Source organism: Prinia subflava, chromosome 1 (assembly GCF_021018805.1).
Source record: "Prinia subflava isolate CZ2003 ecotype Zambia chromosome 1, Cam_Psub_1.2, whole genome shotgun sequence".
In the NCBI taxonomy this organism is placed as follows: Eukaryota; Metazoa; Chordata; class Aves; order Passeriformes; family Cisticolidae; genus Prinia; species Prinia subflava.
The window spans coordinates 98,719,039-98,738,865 of record NC_086247.1 but is presented as its reverse complement, the minus strand read 5'-3'; the positions used below and the strand labels follow the sequence as shown (position 1 = coordinate 98,738,865).

The 19,827-nt window shown below is 40.6% G+C and overlaps 1 protein-coding gene and 1 long non-coding RNA gene across 2 annotated transcripts in view; one reads left to right on the top strand and one right to left on the bottom strand.

The window, feature by feature from the left end:
- Positions 1-11,779, top strand: part of ITGA9 (integrin subunit alpha 9) — a 241,550-nt gene extending 229,771 nt beyond the window's left edge. The window contains exon 28 of the mRNA XM_063404980.1: positions 6,456-11,779. Within this exon, the coding sequence (XP_063261050.1) occupies positions 6,456-6,554 (99 nt within the window). The 3' untranslated portion in view covers positions 6,555-11,779. The remainder of the gene's footprint in view (positions 1-6,455) is intronic.
- Positions 1-17,310, bottom strand: part of LOC134554452 (uncharacterized) — a 36,701-nt gene extending 19,391 nt beyond the window's left edge. The window contains exons 1-2 of the long non-coding RNA XR_010081251.1: positions 16,421-17,310; positions 6,431-6,495 (exon numbers count right to left, since the gene is read on the bottom strand). This is a non-coding gene — a long non-coding RNA (uncharacterized LOC134554452). The remainder of the gene's footprint in view (positions 1-6,430; positions 6,496-16,420) is intronic.
- Positions 17,311-19,827: the final 2,517 nt, after the last annotated feature.

The following is a 19,827-nucleotide window of genomic DNA, read 5'->3' as shown; positions in this document are numbered from 1 at the left end:
GCCAATGCACTAATTTTGTGATGGTTTCAGTGTTTACTCTGTTTTCCCTCTGTGAGATAGGATTAGGAGGGTAAGGCAAAACAGGCCAAACTTAAGATAAACAGATAGATTTTATTAACACACCCTAAAAGAAAAGAATGAATGGGGCATTCATTTTAATTTTTTCCTTATAAAAATTTCCTTAATTTTGAATGGGGCATTCAAAATTAAGGAAAAAAATTGAAACGTTCAGAACACTCCACCTCCCCCCACAAACTCTTCACTTTTTCACAAGCAACATAAAGAGACAACCTGTGATTTTCTGTCAGTTTCACCATTTGAAAATAGTCTTTCATCAGTTCTTTAGGAGAGGAGCCTCTCTTAGAGTAATGGATCCCACTGACAACCTAGAACAGTTTTTTGTGGGTTTTAACTGTCACAAAAACAGCTGCCTGGAGAAACCTGCTTCTGTAACCAGTTCCCAAGCTGCTTATGGGTCATGGGGCTCTGACTCTTGCATATTGGGGTGTCACCTTTTAAAGATGAATAACTGCAAAGACAAAGGATTCTTCCTCTCAAGGAACAGAGATATCCGCTCACTTCTTCACTGGTGTAGAGGGCTCCTCATCTCCATCTCTGTTCAATCATCTCATAAGATCAATATCACTTAGTCCATCACAAACACCTTTGCTTAAGATCCACACAAATCTAACAATCATCTCCGTAAATGCATATCTTTCCCATGATTTAGAGGGTAATCTACATATAGAGTTCATTTCCGTGGTTCGATAAGAGAAATTCAGCTTAAAATAGCAATCTCCTCAAGCCCTCATCCCAGAAAGTCTTTTCATTCTTTTCTCCAGTGACTTCATGCTCTGTCTTCTTTATGTTCACTCTGTCCCTCTCTTCTCTCTCTCAGGGAAAGGTTAAGCTTTGAAAGCCTCATTTTCCCAGAAAAGAGTTAAATCTGCCCAGGCCCGCAGTACTCATGTGATCTCTTCCAGGTAGCAGCTTCTCAGGGCTGAGAGATCTCAGAGCAGCAGCTTGCCCCTCTCCTTTCCTCTCCACCTGGGAGTCACCGGAGGAGGGCGGGGGCGGAGGCCCACTGCCCACCCCCGGTCTCATGGCAGGAGCCCATGGCAGAGCAGGGCCAGCCCTGCCCCACGCCTGGAGCTGCCATCAGGGGCTCGGCAGACATAAGCGACAACCTCCCCCTGCCCCTTGATGGCAGCTGAGGGTGGGGGGGGTGGCGAGCCAGGGGCAGCACCAGGCCCTGGGGGTCGCACAGCAGACCAGGACTGGCCCTGTTACCTGTTCCAATGCAGGAAGGAAAAAAGAGGCCATTCCTTGGGAGCCTCAGGTATTTAACCCCTGAAGGTTCATGTAGACATATCTCTTTTTAATTGGTTTGTCAAGTTATAACTTCCTGAAAAATCACTTCCTGGCCAAACTACTGTATGCTCCTACTAAAACCTTGAGCCTTTTGCTCCTCCCTGCCCCTACCTGCTTCCCTGTGGTGGGCTGGAGAGGAGTGGAAGTACAAAAGGTAAAGATCACAGGCTGAGATAATTTACTGGAAACAGAAATGAGGTAAGAAAACAAACAACAACAGGAACAATACTAAAAACAAAAGTGTACAAAGAGAGTAATTCACATGCAAAAGGCTCACTGAGCTCAACCTGGCCCAACTACGGCCATGCTGCTCCAACCATTCCCTCCAGCTCAGAACCAACAAACCCCATCAAACCCTCTGCCCCACCCACTCAAGTGGAAGGAAACCCTTCTCCCCTGAAGAGACTCTTCCCTCTGCCCCAGCCAATGATATGAGGTGGTATAGAATAATCTCCGTGTTCTAGCCATGCCTGCTTTGGCTACTAAAAAAAAATAACCCTGTCCTGGCTGCAACTAGGACATTATCCACCCTTTATTCTATACCAGGAATGTCATGCCCAGATCCTACACCTTCCACCTCTATACATAAATGTGTATGTGTATATATGTGTATGTGTGTGTATGTATCTATATATGTATATGTGTGTGTGCGGGGGGTTACGTATGTATATACAAGCACTGGTATCATGTCAATGGCCATCCCTCCAGAATGTCTGGTGAGTTCATTTAGTCCATGACTGTGGATTCTGTCTGTCCTAGATGTCTTCCAGGGCAGGAGGGCTGGTGTGCTGTTGGGTGTGCAAGCTGCATCAGGAGCTCCCAACTGGTGTATCTGCAGCAGTCCATACTTTTCGTCCATATTGATTATGGCATACAGAGGCAGTATCATTCAGTAACTGATATTATACAATTCAACATTACAGATGGTTCTTACCCAAAAATCAAATCCCCTTGAAGAACAAATTGTGTTTCCCTGTCCCTCTGCATTACCCACCATGTACACCCAGGTCCGTGAGCAAAAACAATCCCACAGATGCCTTTGCCTTTGCCTTAGTGGCAGGACTAACCCAAACTGACTTCCCTAATACATATTCCTCATATGCATCATGAGTACTTTATCCCCTTCTCTGTTATGTGGAGGCTTTGATGGGGTAGGGCAAACTCAATTAGTAGAGCCTCTAGTGCTAACTAACTAGGTGATCTCTGCTAAACATAGATCCCAATGTTTGGAGGTTCCACTACCCATTGCTTTGAATGTGGTTTTTGAACAGTCCATTGTATAATGTAATTTTCCCAGAGGCTGGTGCATGAGAGAGATTATGATAGACCTACTCCTTACCATGCTCTCTGGCCCAGGTGTCTATGAGGCCATTTTTAGAATGAGTCCCATGGTCTGACTCAGTTCTTTCTGGGGTATCATGTCACCACAGGATTTGCTTTTCAAGGCCCAAGGCAGTGGCTTTGTCAGTGCCATGAGGCACAGGGTACATCTCCATCCATCCAGTGGTTGCTTCTGCCATCGTAAGAACGTAGCGCTTGCCTTGGTGGGTTTGCAGGAGTGTGATGTAATGCTGCTGTTATGGCAGAGGTGGGTTTTCCATCCCACTGTCTCATGTCCTGTCTGTGGTCAGGCAGGTAAAACTGCAGGTTACCTTGTGGTGTGTACCCCTCTCTCCAGCAGAGGGGTACATGCTTCCAATGGCAGAGACTCTGGTCTATACTGGCAGGGCCATGGGACATTTTCTCTCTAGGTTGCTTGAGTCTTTGAAGTCTGTCCACAGTCTTGTTCAGTCATTCCACAGCTGAGGCACAGGTTGGTAGGGAGGAAAACAGAACTTCATATTGTCAAAGCCGAGCAATCACCTGAAGTAGTGTTTTTTCTTCTTTCATTGACATCAGTGCCAAAGGGTTGGCCTACGATGATGGCATGCTCCATAGAAACTTGTGCCACGTGGTTTCTGGACACTGGATCTGATCTGGATCTACAAGGGTCTCTTTGTTATTTGAATCCCTGTAGATCACCTCCAGCACAGCTAATTCTCTTATGTACTGGATACCTTTCTCCATGGCTTGTCTCAGTGCACTATTAGGCCATCCATGAGAGAATACCATTCCCTCATGCTTGACAGATGTTGTTGCCTCCAGAGGCTGAGAGTTTCTGTCCTCTTTCCAATCCCCTTGCCAATGCCTACATCCTGGAGCAGGCATCCCAATTGCCTGGCTTCACTACCTCTAGTTTCATACTGTATACTATGATATCCCAGCATCAGAACAGGCAGGTCACAAGAGGCTCTCCTGACTGGTGGCTGAAATGTTTTTGCGTGTCTTACAGCTCATCTGGGGGTAGGGATCAGGTGATTCTCTCTGGCCCTGCTTCTTCCTCCTGTTGTGAGCAACCTATTCCTCTTCATCCCTCACTAAGTGAACTAAATTTGTCTTGAATTTCTTGATGGGGCACCTGCTACTGGCACAAGTTGTTGATCTGGTTCAACTGCACTTTGAGTGGCCAACAGTGCCTGCTGGTGTGTTTTCATTGCCCTCCTGCTGAGGTGTTATCTGATACAGGGCAATGTCCAAGAAATCATAGTCTGGGCCCAGCACATTGCAATAAATTGCTCCTCTCTGGAACTGCCACAGCATTCTCCTTGCAAGTATTCTGTCACTTCATCAGGGTGCTGTAGCTGTTCAGGAATGAACTCCCAAGTCTGCTCCAATGAGCAGATTTCTCCAACAACTGGGCCTTTTTCTCCCACATTCCATGCCACTCGTGACTATCCACCATCAGGGCAGATCTCTGAAAGATCATGTTAAAAGGCTATTTTATTTAATTCTTACCATGGTGTGGACTGTGCTGAAGAGACCTGGCAGAGTTAGCAACAAGAACATGCTTTCCTTAACATCCAAATGGAATTCAAAATTCTCCAAAGCTGTTGTAACAGGCCTGAAGAATGAAAAGGGGGTAAAAGTCTAGGGGAAGTCATCCTTCCCTACTCCCCTGACAGACTGGATATGATCTTTACTGGACTACTAAATATTGTGCCTGAGGCAGGGGTAGGAGAACAACACTGAATACAAATCCCAATTGACCATCATTACATGTTATTGTGTGATAAACTGTTATCACACAGTACATCAACGAAGTAATCCTGATCCTTTTCCCTGCTCTAAAAAAGAGGACTGCAAGGAGCACATGTAGGAATATATACAGGGTTAAATACCACAACTGCATAACAGATCCAGCAACATTGTAGCCCGTGGCTCTGTACCTAATACAACAAATTCTTGGATTAAATTTGTTTCCTGCTCTGGGCAGATCTGCTGTTATCATAACCTTTGTGTCCCACTTGGACACCAAATTAGGGTTGTCGTGGTTTAGGAATTGTATTCTCAAATTTAATGTTCCCACTGAAACACTCCAAACTCCACTTAGGCGGCATGGAGGGGAGAATTGCAGGTACAAAATGTGAAGGTCATGGGTTGTGATAAGAACATGTGGTAAATTACTGGAAACAGCAATGAGATAAGAAAACAAACAGTAACAGCAACAATATTAATAACAAAAGAGTAGAAATGAGTGATTCACATGCAAAATGCTACTGAGCCTGATTGCAGTCACATTGCCTGGACTGCTCCCTCTGGCTCGGAGCCAGCCTTACTCCACTGTTCCCTCCACTTTGCTTTCTTGACCAGAAGGAATCTCTTCCCCTGGAAACGACACTCCCCCCTGGCAATGATGTCAGGTGATGTAGAACAATCTCCTGGTTTTAGCCATGCCCCCTCCAGCTACTGCAGAAATTATCCCTGTCTGGCTGGAACTAGGACAGTAGGTATGTGTGTAATGTGTACCTATGCTCTTAGCAGAGTACACATCTCTAGATTAATAGCATGTCCCATTTACCGAAGAGAGGGGCTTGTTAGACTGTGCTACAACTTCTATGCCCTTTGCACAGAAGACAGAGGCAGAGATAAGGATTGATGATCGGATGCTGTATGCATAGTCTCATGCTGCTGTGAATTCAGGATGCAATTCGAGGCACAGACAAGGACTTAACTTTAGGAAGATGTGCTGGAAGAGTCCACTTGACAGATTGAATATACTGACTTTTAGACCCCTGTGAATTGAAATACACTTGAAGAAAATTAAAGTTGCAGTAAACTGAAATTAGGGAGTCCAATTTAATGGAATTTTAGTAATGACAAAACAAGATATTCCTACACACGGACAATTTGGGAATAATTAGTGGCAATAACTGGTTGTAAAAGAAGACTAAACCATCATGTTTTACACAGCAGGAGTAAGAAAACAGGTTTAGAGTGCTTGGAATTACATAAATGTTTAATTATGTTGTACAAAATATTTATTCAGTGATCTCAACAGTGCACTGCTGAGTTTGAGGAGTTATTCTTGAATGCTTACCAAAGTCTGTTATTAAAATAATGTGGTTTTTATCTGAGAGACTTAAAGAAACAGAGATATGAGAATTTTTATCCAAACTGAGATGAAAACCAGTTGCATGCCTTTAAATACAAGGGTTTAGCAAACAGGAAGATATGCAGAAGTGATTATCAGTGATTATAGGTGGAACTGAGAAGTGGGAGGTGGGTGACTGTACTGTATTTCCCTGGTCCCTCTCGATTTGTGCAGTTGTAGGCACTGAGAGTACTGTTCATAAAACTCCATCAGCATTTACTCAAGACCCAAGAGTTAGCCAGGCTTTAGGTTCAGCTGCAAATTAGCATTAGTCACTATTTTAAACCAATAAACCTGTATCTGCCTCTTCTGGTCTGTCTTTATTATAAATACTTCATGTGCTTTTTTTTTTTTGGCTCATACTTCATATAAGAGGACTCCTACCTAAGTATAGTTCATCTATAAGGAGCAGAGTACTTATGAAGATTTGGGACCCAGTCTGATCTCATTTATACTGATGTAAATAAGGAGCTAAGATTTCAGATTGGCACTTGTAGGAATTAGATGCTAACTCCTGGGCTAGTTTTTTCTGCATGTTATCTGTCATACTGACAAAGTAAGTTTCAATTTAATGATTCAGTAACTTACCACTGTCATCTCTTCTGATTTGCAGATGGGCTTCTTCCGCCGGAGGTACAAAGAGATCATTGAAGCTGAAAAGAGCAGAAAGGAGAATGAAGATAGTTGGAACTGGGTCCAGAAAAATCAGTAAACTGCCCATGAAAACAAAACTGCCCGGTCATGTGACATGCACTTGCTAGTCTGTATATCCTGCTCTTGTATCTTCCATATGTGGAAGAAGGAATCTTCTCCAGATTTTTCGGAGACCCCATTGATGCTGTATCTTTATTACTCCCAAAAGCTAGGGAATGTATCCTGAGGCAACCACTGCAGCCATGTCAGGTGACTGGAGCAATTCACATTTCATTTAAGAGTTGAACTTTGAACTTTGGTAACCAAGCTGCAGTGCAGAGCAATATTTGTGAATCCAGCTATGTAGTACGCCCTCAGGGGAAGACTTTTACCTAAGAATATTTTTTATAAATACAAGCTTTTTATATTGAATATGTCTTTATGTTTGTATCAATGTTTTATAATTTCTATTGAATAGCTATATAGTTCACTCAAGCACTGATATCTGGCTAAATCTTTGGAAATATATATATATATAAATTCTATTGTACTTTTAAACATCAATGCAAGAGAGAAAAGAGAGATTTGCAGATAAAAGTAGCTGAAATACTCATATGCTTAATTCACAAGGCTTGTTAATATCATATATAGATCATTTAATAGAAATAGGCCAAAATCTTTTTACTGTCTCCTTCTTTAAGTTAAATTTGGTGTTTGATTTATAAGCTGAAGTATTTCACAGTTGTGATACTCTGTATCTTGAGTGTGTCCTTTAGTAGCCTGGATAGGAGAGGATAAAAACACTTCAGTGACATGTAGCAAGATGTAGCTTGCATTGGCTCACTGAAGAAGGCACCACAGAATGTTCTCTTTGGGAAGTTTTCTTTTGCAGTCTCCAGGACTGTACAGTTGAGATACAAAAAGGATACAATTGAGCCAACCACTACAGCATTGACAAATTCCTTTAAATAATAATAATAAGTAATTAAGTAATATTAATATTAAGATGGATAGTCTTAAAGCTACTGTTAAAGATTGTGATCTGTTGCTGTCAAAGCAAGTGATAAATTGCTACATGCTATGAGCATTATGTCTGCCATATGAGTTATATACTTGAGTCATGAGTTTGTTTATATGATAATTTTAAGAGAGATAAGTAGATGCAAGAATGAAAATGTTTGGATATTTGAGTCTTGAGATTGCCTGTCTGGGTGTTCCAAGTACTGAATGTATTTCCTCAAGAATTTAGAAGGAAGTTTAGTCAAGGCACAGATGTTATTGGATCTCAGCTTGCCACTTGAATTGCTAGTAATTCCTTAACAAATTGTTTGTTTGATTAGAAGAAATCCAATTGTAATTAATTCAAACAAGTTTCTTCAAAAAGGTTGTGGATTTCTGAATAGAAATAGTGGAACTGTGTAAGACTTAGGTTTAGATTCTACTTGTATTTTGCACTTTGTGTAAATAAGGAGTAAATGTCATGTTGGTATAAAATCCATGTAAAGGAAAGAAGGGCCAAGCTCTGTGGCAGAAAGTGAAACCAGGATTAAAAGGTTGCAGGATGTCTTCTTCCTTAAGGGTGTGGTAAAAGAACAGCTGGAAGTTTGGAACTTGAATGCAAAGAACATGCAAGAAATCTGCTTGAGAATAGGTCTTGCTCTTCCTTACCATATTCATGATAGCTTCAAATTATAAAAATGGACCACCAATATATTCCTGTTTGCTTTTTACCACCACCACCATCAAGTGTCTGCTATCACTACATTGGTATTGGTTGATATTTATTAACTATTAGCTATCTGCATGTGTTAGGGAGAAAATAGTTTTAAAGTGAATTAAGTGTATTGATTCAACATCTGACAAGAAAAACTATTAGTCTATTCAACTATCTTTCTTAAAACAATAATTGTTGATTTGACAGATTCTGTGTGACAAATGATCATTTAAGCCAAAATCCATAGCAAAATCCTGTTATAAGCATATGTATTGGAGTAGAGATATTCCAAGAGAGTTCAAAACCAAAAGGCTAGTGGCATTTGACTGCACTGGTGTATTATCATCTAGAGACAGAATAGTAGACTGGCTTGGGTTGGAAGGGACCTTAAAAATCTAGTTGCAATGCTCCTGCCATGGGCAGGGAGACTTTTTACTAGACCAAATCCAATTCAAAGTCCAATCCAGTCTGGCCTTGAACTCCTGTATTATCAGAAAGTCAAAAAATTGATAGAGTGGCTTGGGTTGGAAGGAATCTTAAAGATCATCTAGCTCCAACTCCCTGCCCATGGCCATGCCAGTTTACTGAGAGCCCCATCCAACCAGGCCTTGAACACTTCCAGAGACTGGCCATCCACGACTTCTCTGAGAAACCTTTTTGAGTTTCTCATCACCTTCACAGTAAAGAGTTTCCTTCAAATATCTAATCTGTAGCTGCCTCTAATATTGAAGGTTGTTGAATTCTTTGCAGTATATGTAACCAGACATTGGTTAGTTTTGTTAAACAACAAAAGCTAAAATTCTAGTTTTTCTCTTAAAAAAATTTAAGTCAGACAGAAATTGGATGTGAGATTGATTCACAGCTATAAATTGCTTAAAGTACTTGGTTAAAAAAGGGGTCTTTTTATTACCTGTAAGAATCTCCAGTATCTACCCTCTCTAGAACTAAGCCCCCCCAAAATTATTGAAAAGTAAAATTGATGAAAAAATAATTCAGGACACATGTGAAACTACTTGTGAATTAAATTAAATTTAAAAGTTTCCATTCAAAAAAGATGAAAGTTCCCTTTGAAAAGTTGAAATTATCAATTTCCAGTTTCTAAACAACATTTTATTTTGAAATCTGACAGAAATAATCTTATAATATTTTAAAATCAAAATTAGTTATACCTTTGAAACATCTTTTTAAACTATATAAAGAAGAGAGTTTTAAAAAATTACAATTTCAACATTTCAGATTTTATTGGACTTTTTTTTTGTTTTGTTGTAAAGCAGAAGTGGTTTTATTTAAAAAAAAAACCCAACCTAATAAAGGTAAATCGCATTTGAGCCCACACTGGACTTTTTCATTTCTGATTTGAATTGTCGTAGAATTGATCCAGCACAAATCATCCCTTAGTGAAAATCTAGCTGTTGGCCAGGTAAGTGCCATTTTTTTATGAAATAATCCACAAATTCTTAGTATCTTCACTGCTAGGTACTCAGTTGTTTGTTTGTCATGGATGGTTTTGGTTTTACTCTCCAAATTTTTTTCTCCTTTTTTAAAATCAAATTCCATTGTGGCTTTTGCTTGTTTCCAGTTAGGATAGTTAGATTTGACAATAAATCATATCAGTTCTTCATATTAAAGTATGTAGATGCTAATGCATCTTTCCATTTATTAAAAAGCAACCAAAAAAAAAGTCCCACTATGATCTGTGGGTTGCAATCAGTTTCTAATCCCAAAATCTTACAAAAATGTAATACACTTCAAGAATGTCTAGATTATACTTCTGCTATAGAACTTCTGGGTTTGGAGTTTTTCAGTTAAGAAATCATCCTAATTACTTTGGAAATTACTTCTAGCACTCTGGGACTTCCCATCTGGGAGCTACTTGTTTCTTTGTGCTGTTCTGCTTGCACAGAGGCTGGGGGTAGTCATTGTACAAGTATGCTCCAGTCAATCCATCTTGAGACAATGTCATCAGTTTTCTTGGACAACTTCATTGAGAGGTTTGCTGAATTTACATTGCCATTTTTCCCAGCAGACTCACTTTACACTAGCTATAAGCTATAGAGGAGGAAGGTTACAAGTGGGGCAGTAACATTTTCAAATGCTCTGGCATCTGAGATAGCTAAAGCTTGCAGTGTACAAGGTGTCTTCTTACAAATAGTACCCCTAAAGTTGTTTTTAGGATAGGAAGAAAACAATCTCAGGAAAAGATGATCAGGAAGAAAGGTAGGGGAGGGAATCAAAGAAAAATTAATGCAGAGCTGGTGCTGTTGTAATCCCATGTAGTTTCCATCTTGATTTCAAGAAGATCACAGTCATTTCACAGTTTCAGTGGCCCACAGCACAGGGATAAAGCCACCTTACACAGCTGTTTTCATTTAAAAACCACAGAGTTGGAACTCAAAATTTCTCCCCAAGCAACAGCACAATTAGTGTGCTCCAAGAATGTCACTGGTATTCTCTTGACCATTGTAGCTAACAAAAACACCTGCTTTTTTTTTTCTGAATAAACTCGCTCTTTTATTTTAATTGTAATGGGGAAGTCAGCAAAATGTAGAAAATACTGGATCAACTTCTGAATTGAAGTCATCTCATGGGTTGCTTGGGTTATCTGAGAGAAATTATACCTGATGTAAATTCCAAGCCTGTAAACCACTTGAGCAGTCTTTTCATTTCAAAATGATGAAGACTTCTGCAATGCCAAGCCTAACAGTGAAAACAGCCCTTTCTATGCCCAAATACATGAATGGTAATGGCCCCACATACCAAGTCAGTAATGTGCAGGTAGCCCAGCTTGCTGAAAGCAATCGATATGAAAATCTTTTCTTTGACAATATTTAGTATCAACTTTCTTGAATGTCTTCTGTTTATGGGCACATTTTGGAGTCTTGCACAAATTTAAACCATAGTATCCGTTTGACATGGAAATATATAGTACTGTTTTCACTAAAGAATTAAGAGAGTCATGGAACTAACTTCTATCCTTTGTCCGAGTCTACCCACTTGCTAGGTTTTCTTGGATATAAATGAAAGTAGAAGTTCATTCATTGAATGTGCATTGATTAAACTGGCATGAAGATGAATTGCTTTTGGACATTGATTTGCATGCACTGTAGAGTACCTGCACCATCGTCCCTTCTTTTTATCAGAATGTCACTGCTTATATATTGTAAAATTGTATGTTTCTTTTTGTGAACTTGTGTTTGGAAGAATGTGTTCACTCTTATTGATGTCACCTGTATTTAGAAGCTTGTATTCACCTGTATTCTGATTCACTTGCACTGTTTTGAAAATGTCGGGTTTACAAAAAATACAACTTTTTGGAATAAAAAATGGCTGCAAAATTATCCTAACAGTATAATTTTGTCAGTTTTGTCATTGTCTAACTCAAGTACTTTTCCATTAACTGGGTGAGACATTTTCTCCTGTATGTTTGAATTAAATATAATATTGTATGTGTTTATCTGTGTGTGGGTAATTGACATCTTTTGTTGTAATTCTATGACTTATAACATCAAACTGTTTGGAGATGAAGAGTACAACTGACTTGACTACAGTATTTTAAAATCATCAAAATACAATAAAGGTAGTGGGAATTATTTATATTTCATCAATCTTGCTTTATCAACATCAAATCAAACCCCATGTGATTGTGATACTGACCTATGGTAAGAGTGTCAACCTGTGTAACCTGAGTTCTGTTTCAATCTATGAATTTGGATGAAAGTTGAATTTTTCAGCTTCATGTGCTTTTCCTGCAAGGATTTATAGTGCATAGTGGCTGGAATATAGTGACTAAATAATACATATGAAATTATGTTTTCAACTTGACACATGCCCATGCTTACTGGTCACCTATATAGGGAGCAGAAACTGAATGTAAGGTTTTACTTCTACAACTCTTAGGTGTTTCAATGTTCTCCAGACATACTAAAGCAGTCTGTTTCCTCAGTATTAAGACTGTTGGCTAAATATCTAAGAACAGGCTGGGTTAGGGCCTAACCTGTGACTCAGAGCACATTTATGCTGGTGCAAGACCACAGATTTAGGTACCACAATGCCAAAAGCATTGCAGAGTTCCAGCTAGAAGTGGGTTCTGACATGAAGGTAACACCCTTCAAAGCAAAAATAAATGTTCTCGGTCATTGCTGGCCAAAAGTGGTAGGAGAATGCTGCTGCCAACAGGAATGTAATGCCCAGTTTGCTTTTGTATATTAGTGGAAGCACCAGTGCTGCAGCAGCTAAAGTAATAACCAGGGACTTTTGGATTTATTAAAATCTCTTTGTTGTCATGTGAGCATGTAAGCAGGCAGTGTACAATACCATCTAGGGCCAGAGGATTGATGAGCTAATGGTGTCCTCTGTGGGGCTCACTTCTTGTCTTCTTGATAAGCAGAGAACAGCTTGTACATAGCAGGATTTTGTGTGTTGTGTTACCCCAAACAGAAGTCCCTGTAGGACTTCTGTGGGAAAGTGGCTTTGTTTTAGGAATCAAACCCACAACCTTGAGAAGATTTATTTCTTCCAGTTTCACCAAGAAAGGAAGAACTAGATCAAACTTCAGGAAAAATAAGATGTTCTTTAACAATGGAAAAAAAAACCAGCTCATTTGTTAGCATGCTCACGTGTCTTGATTAGAACTCGTCTGACATTTTGGCTGTCTATGCCTGCCATTGGCCTACTCTTTGGATTGGACATAATGGAAGTTTCTAAATCTTTTCTAAATATTTTTTTAAATCTTTTTTTAGAAAAAAAAATTTCTAAATCTTTTCCATTTAGTAGTGAAATACGTCTTGAAAAAGACAGGAGACTTCCCCCCATACCTTTTGAGTCTAGTAAGTTGCATATTGACCTGAGTAGTCCTGGGTAAGATGTCTTGATATGATTAAAATTCTGGTTGCATAACACACTGGATAACTGAGATACCAAAGGCCTAAGGACAGTGTCATGAGAGTCATTAAGGATGCAAAGTAGATTTTAGTGTCCTCTGGCCCCACTTTGCTTACTACCAGAATTAAAATACGATGAAGAAAGCTATTTTATGTAGATTCAAATGCACAAATGTATTTAAAGTCATATGACTGTTTATTACAGCAAATCCAAAATTTCAATATTCAAATGGCTGCAAATGGAGATTTTATTTGCAAGTGGTTTTGACAGAAATAAAGAATGAATGGAGAAATGAATCTTATTAATAAAAGAGCAATGAAAGTTAGTTTATCATGTCTTGGTCATTCTATAATCTGTGAGTGTTGGAAAGGAATAATTTGTATGTTTCTAGTTCATTTCTACTTGGCTTTTCATGTAGCTAATGCCATTTTAATGCTTTAACTTCTAGGTATGCAATGTTTTAGTAAATTAACCTGCAGTTAAACAGCTGTAAAGAATCAGAAATTAATGAAGTAGTAACCCTGAGCAGAGACGTCTCTGCTGCAGACATGCATTCAGAAATGTTGTATTGACTTGCATTAAATTGTTCTAGATTTATAACAGCACAAGTGAGAAGAGACTCACATGGGCTCCCCTGAAGCTGAAGGACACACATAATGAGACAAACTTTGCACTAACCTATGTAAGGGATAATGTACAGTAATTTCTGTCATTTTAAGCTGTATTCCTCTGGACTTGGAATCTGAGAGGTATGTAATTCAATCTTAATGATGCTGCTCATAGTCAAAAAGATAAAAGAAAACCGTAAAGGAAGTGATTGCTTTATCCAGCAGAGAGCACTTCATAGAGAATGTATTCTGTCCTACATCAGTCTCTCAATGGAGAGAGGCCACTTGAGAACTGGGTATGACCTGCCCCCTTACCTTACCCCTAACTTAAATGATCAGACTAATTACTAAAATTATTATTTTACTATGTTGATTTTAGGTGAATGGCACACTCTGAATGATAACTAGACTTCTAGACTAGCATGTATGTTGATATTAGGCAAGTTTTCATTGTAATTCATATTTACTTGTTGGACCTAAATTACTAAAAAATCAACCACTAACTTTGCTAAACAAAGCATTCCCGCCCTGCTCAAGCAGTGATATGATATGATAGTCTTAATACTGTAGGCTAGTTTAAGAAAATGTGGGTCATATCCTCTAATATGAGTAGTCTCCTCATTTCTCCTGAATTTGAATCACTAATGTATTCAAAGGCACCTTGAATAATTAGGAAAATCTCCTTAAATTGATTGTATCTCATGATGCCTACAAAAATAGCACAGCAGCATCCTTATCTTCACCTATTGCAAACCCAAGCGCCTTACTATTTCCTGCCATTCCTCTTTCCTGTACCATTTGTTTTATTGGCCTGGTGCCTTGGACCATAGAAACTGCAGGATTTGGCATGCCCTTAGTTCAGTCTATTATTTCAAAGACTATATTATGGATGCTACAAACCTCACTACTTGAAACCTGGATAGACCTTGAATCCTAGACAGAAAAAACCACAAAATATTAAGACTGTAAAAACATTTGACTGATGTAACATTGTAAAAACATTTCGTTTAGGTGTTTTCATTTCCTTATGGCAAGCACTTGCAGCACAGGGCTGAGGTAATTGGAACAGCTGAGTGAATGTTAATCTGAGGGAGTTTAAGCACACTGTCTATAAAGCTGATGTAGTTCTTGAGCAATCCAACAATGATCAATTCATTATCATTACAAACAGCCTGCCAAAGAAAATGTACAGGCTATTGAAGACCAGATGACTGAAACACCAGATCAGACCAACTCTATTCACTAATGGATGTGGCCATTAGCCTTCCAGCTTCAGCGAACTGCACTCAATGAGGCCCTGGTGACAATTTTGAATAAAATACATTAGGGATTAAAGATTTTATTTTTTTAATTGAATGTATTGATTTTTTTTTTTTTTAATTAGAACCTCAAGTAATTGAGGAAAGAAAGGATTTGAAAAAGATACTGGAAGTGGAATGAAGGTTGCTTACTGGCTCACCTTAAATATTCTTTTCCTAGGTTTCTGCAATATTCAGGAATGGAATCTGAGTGAATATTTTCTCCCCACAAAACTTCATTTGTTTACTTTACAGTCCAGTACTAGCACTGACAAGCACGCCAAATGAAACACTGGAGGTAAAACTGACACCATGTAAACTCAAGAAAGCATCAAGTTTCTGTGTACAATTTTGTGTTAGTGAGATCTCGAACAATAAGTAGAAAAAACACTATTTCTGTTGCCTTGAGTGTTTTATTGTTAAAAAGCTGAGATGACAACAGAAATCACGATTTTTACAGTCTTTGGGAGGCAAGCGACCTCTTCACAACAGCAATAAAAACATAAATGGTTTGAAAGATACCTTGATGTCTAAGCAGTGGTACAATTTCCCCATTAGAGTTAGCCTCACATCAAAGAAATTTTCATTTTTGTTGTTATTGCAGAAATGACATTAAAAAACCACTTTTTTTCAGCTTTGATGCTTTCATTATTCTGTCTAAACTCCTTTTATGCTATTAGCTGTCCACAGCTGCTCCCAGGATGATTCAGCCCTTTTTAGTTCTTTTACAAACCACTTTATGTCAAATTGTAACAGGCTCCATAATATAAAGTAGCATAGCCACAGCATTGGAAGTTACATGCAAATATCTAGACAGGATTTCTTCACTGGCAGCAACTGGGATTTTGGATTAGTTATGCATTTTAGGCATTTCTTGCTTTTGTGTGGACTTCAAAAAAGCACATTAAAAGAAAATCAGGGCTATTGAAAAGCTTTCCTTTTAGAGAATTTTCTGAAGCTTTAAATGGAAGTTTCTGTTATTCTTGCTAGATGTCTCTGTGATTCTGTGCTACCACATAATATTTTGCATCTTTCCCATAGCAATTTTGTGCAAGTGCTCCATACAGAGAAGAGGGACCACTACCCTCTTGTCTGTAGCTTGCCCAGGGGTGCTGCCATGTGATCATTAGCTCAGCAAGCACTGACCATGCTAGCATGTAAAGACCAGGGTAATGGGTTGAAAGGGCCTAAAACTGAAGTGGATTTAAACCAAAAGAGGGTGGATTTAGATTAGTATCTCAGTTTGAGACAAACTGGGAGGAAACATCCTGACCATGTCTTCTTATAGAAGGTAGGTTTCAGCAACCCCTCCCCACTCATGTTTGAAAAAAAATCTCTGGAGGAAAGTGAAATAAAACATGTTTATTTAACAAGCAGGCTGCTCTCAAGCATGGAAAAAAAAAGTAAAAGAAAAAGAATAATGTTAAATATTAAAACCTCTCACTTGCAAAGAAGAGCTGGTAGATTCAGAGACCTTTCTGTAGATGTGGCTCAGCTCCCTCCAGGATCCAGAGCTGGCCTCTGGGCCGTGGCATGGGGGGCCCCTGGCAATGTTCTGATGGTACAGACCGGAGAAAAGCTGAACAGTTCCAGGAGGAGGAAACCACAGTCTCAGGAAGAACTTCTTGCTTCAGCCAACTGAAAAACAAACTAGCTAAAAAGCAAAGAAAAGCTCCCTGTCTCCCTCCAGAGAACAAAAGAGCCAAGACCCACAGGGAAAAAAAAACCAAGCTAGTTATCCATATTTGGAGCATAGGTGCCGGAAGAATTCCACTGCCTTTCCCCCTGCCATGCTTCAAACTTAAAGCTACAGGACTCTTGTCTGGGCAAAGAGCAGCCGATAGGGGATACAAGACCATACAGTCACCCAGGGACATTCCACCTCTTATTCCATGTTGTTAGCTTTATGCCCAAATTAATATAATCCAATTCTACACACACATATTTATACATACATATATACAGCTATATACAGATAGTCATAGTGACATTCAGCAAACAGTGATATTTACACATGGTTCTCACCCAGTATCAGATCTCCCTGCAGTACACATCACGTTGTTCCATCTTTCTGCATTATCCACCATGTGCAACCTGGTCCCTGAGCAAAGACAATCCCACAGATGGGTTTGTCTTTACTGGAGGCAGAATTAAACCAAACAGTCTTTCCTAACAAACCTCTGACATGCACCAGTGGGACTTTGTCTCCATCTACTGTATGCAGGGGCCCAGACGGGGCAGGGCCTGCTCTGTTGGTGGAGCCCTGGGTGTTAATTAACTAGGTGACCTTTGCTAAATACAGCTCCCAGTTTTTGAAAGAACCCCCACCCAGTGGCTTCAAGGTGTTTTTTAACAATCCATTGCACCTCTCTACTTTCCCGCAGCAGGTGCATGATAAGGAATATGGTACACCCATTCAATGCCACGTTTCCTAGCCCAGGTGTTGATAAGGCTGTTCTTGAAATGAGTCCTGTTGTCAGACTCAATTCTCTTGGGGGTACCATGCCTCCAAACGACCTGCATTTCAAGGCCCAGGATGGTGTTCCGGGCAGTAGCGTGAGGCACAGGGTAGGTTTCCAACCATCCTGTAGTGGCTTCCATCATGATCAGTACGTAGCGCTTGCCTTGGCGGGTTTAGGAAAGGGTGATGTAGTCAATTTGCCAGGCTTCCCCATACCTATATTTGGACCGCTGCCTGCCATACCATAGAAGCTTCACTCGCTTGGCCTGCTTGATTGCAGCACACGTCTCGCAGTCATGGATAACTTGAGAAATGCTGTCCATGGTTAGATCCACCCCTCGGTCTCGTGCCCACTTATAGGTGGCATCTCTGCCCAGATGACCTCAGGCATCATGGGCCCATTGAGCTAGGAGCAACTCTCCCTTACGTTGCCAATCTAAGTCTATCTTTGACACCTCTATCTTTGCAGCCCGATCTACTTGCTCATTGTTTCGGTGCTCCTCATTAGCCCGACTCTTGGGGACATGGGCATCTACATGGCAGACTTTCACAGGTAGCTTCTCTACCTGGGCAGCAATGTCTTTCCACTCATCAGCAGCCCAGATTAAGGAAAATCCTACACTGCCAATTAGCCTTTTTCCATTTTCCAGCCATCCTCACAGAGCTTTGGCTACCATCCACAAATCAGTGTAGATGCAGAGCTTTGACCACTTCTCTCTTTCAGCAATGTCCAGGGCCAGTTGAACAGCTTTGAGTTCAGCAAGTTGTCTCAATCCACCTTCTCTTTCAATAGCTTCTGTGACCTGTCATGTGGGGTTCTGTATGGCTGCTTTCCACTTGTGGTTTATCCCTACAATGCGACAGAAACCATCAGTGAAAAGAGAAATGTGTTACTTCTGCTGGTAGTTGGTTGTACAGTGGAGCTTCCTCAGCATGTGTCATTTTTTCCTTTTCATCAGTTAGACTGAAGTGTTCACCTTTGGGCCAATTTGTAATTATTTCCAAGATCCCAGGATGATTCATTTTTCCAATGTGGGTGTGCTGTGTGATGAGAGCAATCCACTTACTCCATGTGGCATTGGCTGCATGGTGGGTAAAGAGAACCTCTTCTTTGAACATCCACCCCAGCACTGGTATAGTTGGGGTGCCAGGAGGAGTTGTTCTGCTGTGCTGATCACCTCTGAGGCAGCTTGGACTCCTTCATAGGCTGCTAAAATTTCCTTCTCTGTTTGAGTGAAGTCGGCTTCAGACACTCTGTAGCTTCAGCTCCAGAATCCCAGTGGTTGGCCTCAAGTCTCACCAGGCACCTTCTGCCAAAGGCTCCAGGACAGACCATGGCTCCCAGCTGCAGAGTAGAGCACGTTCTTCACCTCCAATCCTGTCCTGACTGGGCCAAGAGTTATCGCATGAGCGATCTCTTGCTTGATCTGGGCAAAGGCTTGCTGCTGTTCAGGGCCCCAGTGGAAATTGTTCTTCTTGTGGGTAACCAGGTAGAGAGGGCTCACAATCTGGCTGTACTCAGGAATGTGCATTCTCCAAAAGACTATGGTGCCTAGGAAAGCTTGTGTTTCCTTCTTGCTGGTAGGTGAAGACATTGTAGTGATCTTATTGATGACCTCAGTGGGAATCTGATGCTGCCCATCTTCCCACTTTACTCGCAGGAACTGGATCTCCTTGGCAGGTCCCTTGACTTTGCTCTTCTTGATGGCAAAGCCGGCTTCTAGGAGAATCTGGATGATCTTCTTTCCTTTCTCAAACAATTCCATTGCCATGTTCCCCCACACAATGATGTCATCAGTGTATTGTAAATGTTCTGGAGTCTCACCCTTTTCCAGTGCAGCCTGGATCAATCCATGGCAGATGGTGGGACTGTGTTTCCACTCCAGGGACAATCAGTTCCAGGTGTACTGCACACCCCTCCAGGTGAAGGCAAACTGAGGCCTGCATTCTGCTGCCAGAGGATTGGAGTAAAATGCATTAGCAATGTCAATTGTGGCATACCACTTTGCTGCCTTGGACTCCAGCTTGTACTGGAGTTCCAGCATGTCTGGCACAGTGGTGCTCAGCGGTGGAGTCACTGCATTCAAGCCACGATAGTCCACAGTCAGTCTCCATTCTCCGTCAGGCTTGTACACAGGCCAAATGGGGCTGTCTAAGGATGAGTGGGTTTTACTGACCACCTCTTGGCTCTCGATTTGTCCGATACTGCTGGCGGTGCACCGTCAAGGTGGCAACAGGTAGGTGTTGCTTTTCCCTCTTTAGAAATCCTACTGCAGATGGGTTCTCCAATATTCCAGGCAAGGTGTTCAATTACTTAATGCCCTCTGTCTCCACAGCAGCCATCCCAAACATCCACCTGAGTCTCTTTGGGTCTTTGAAATATCTGCTTT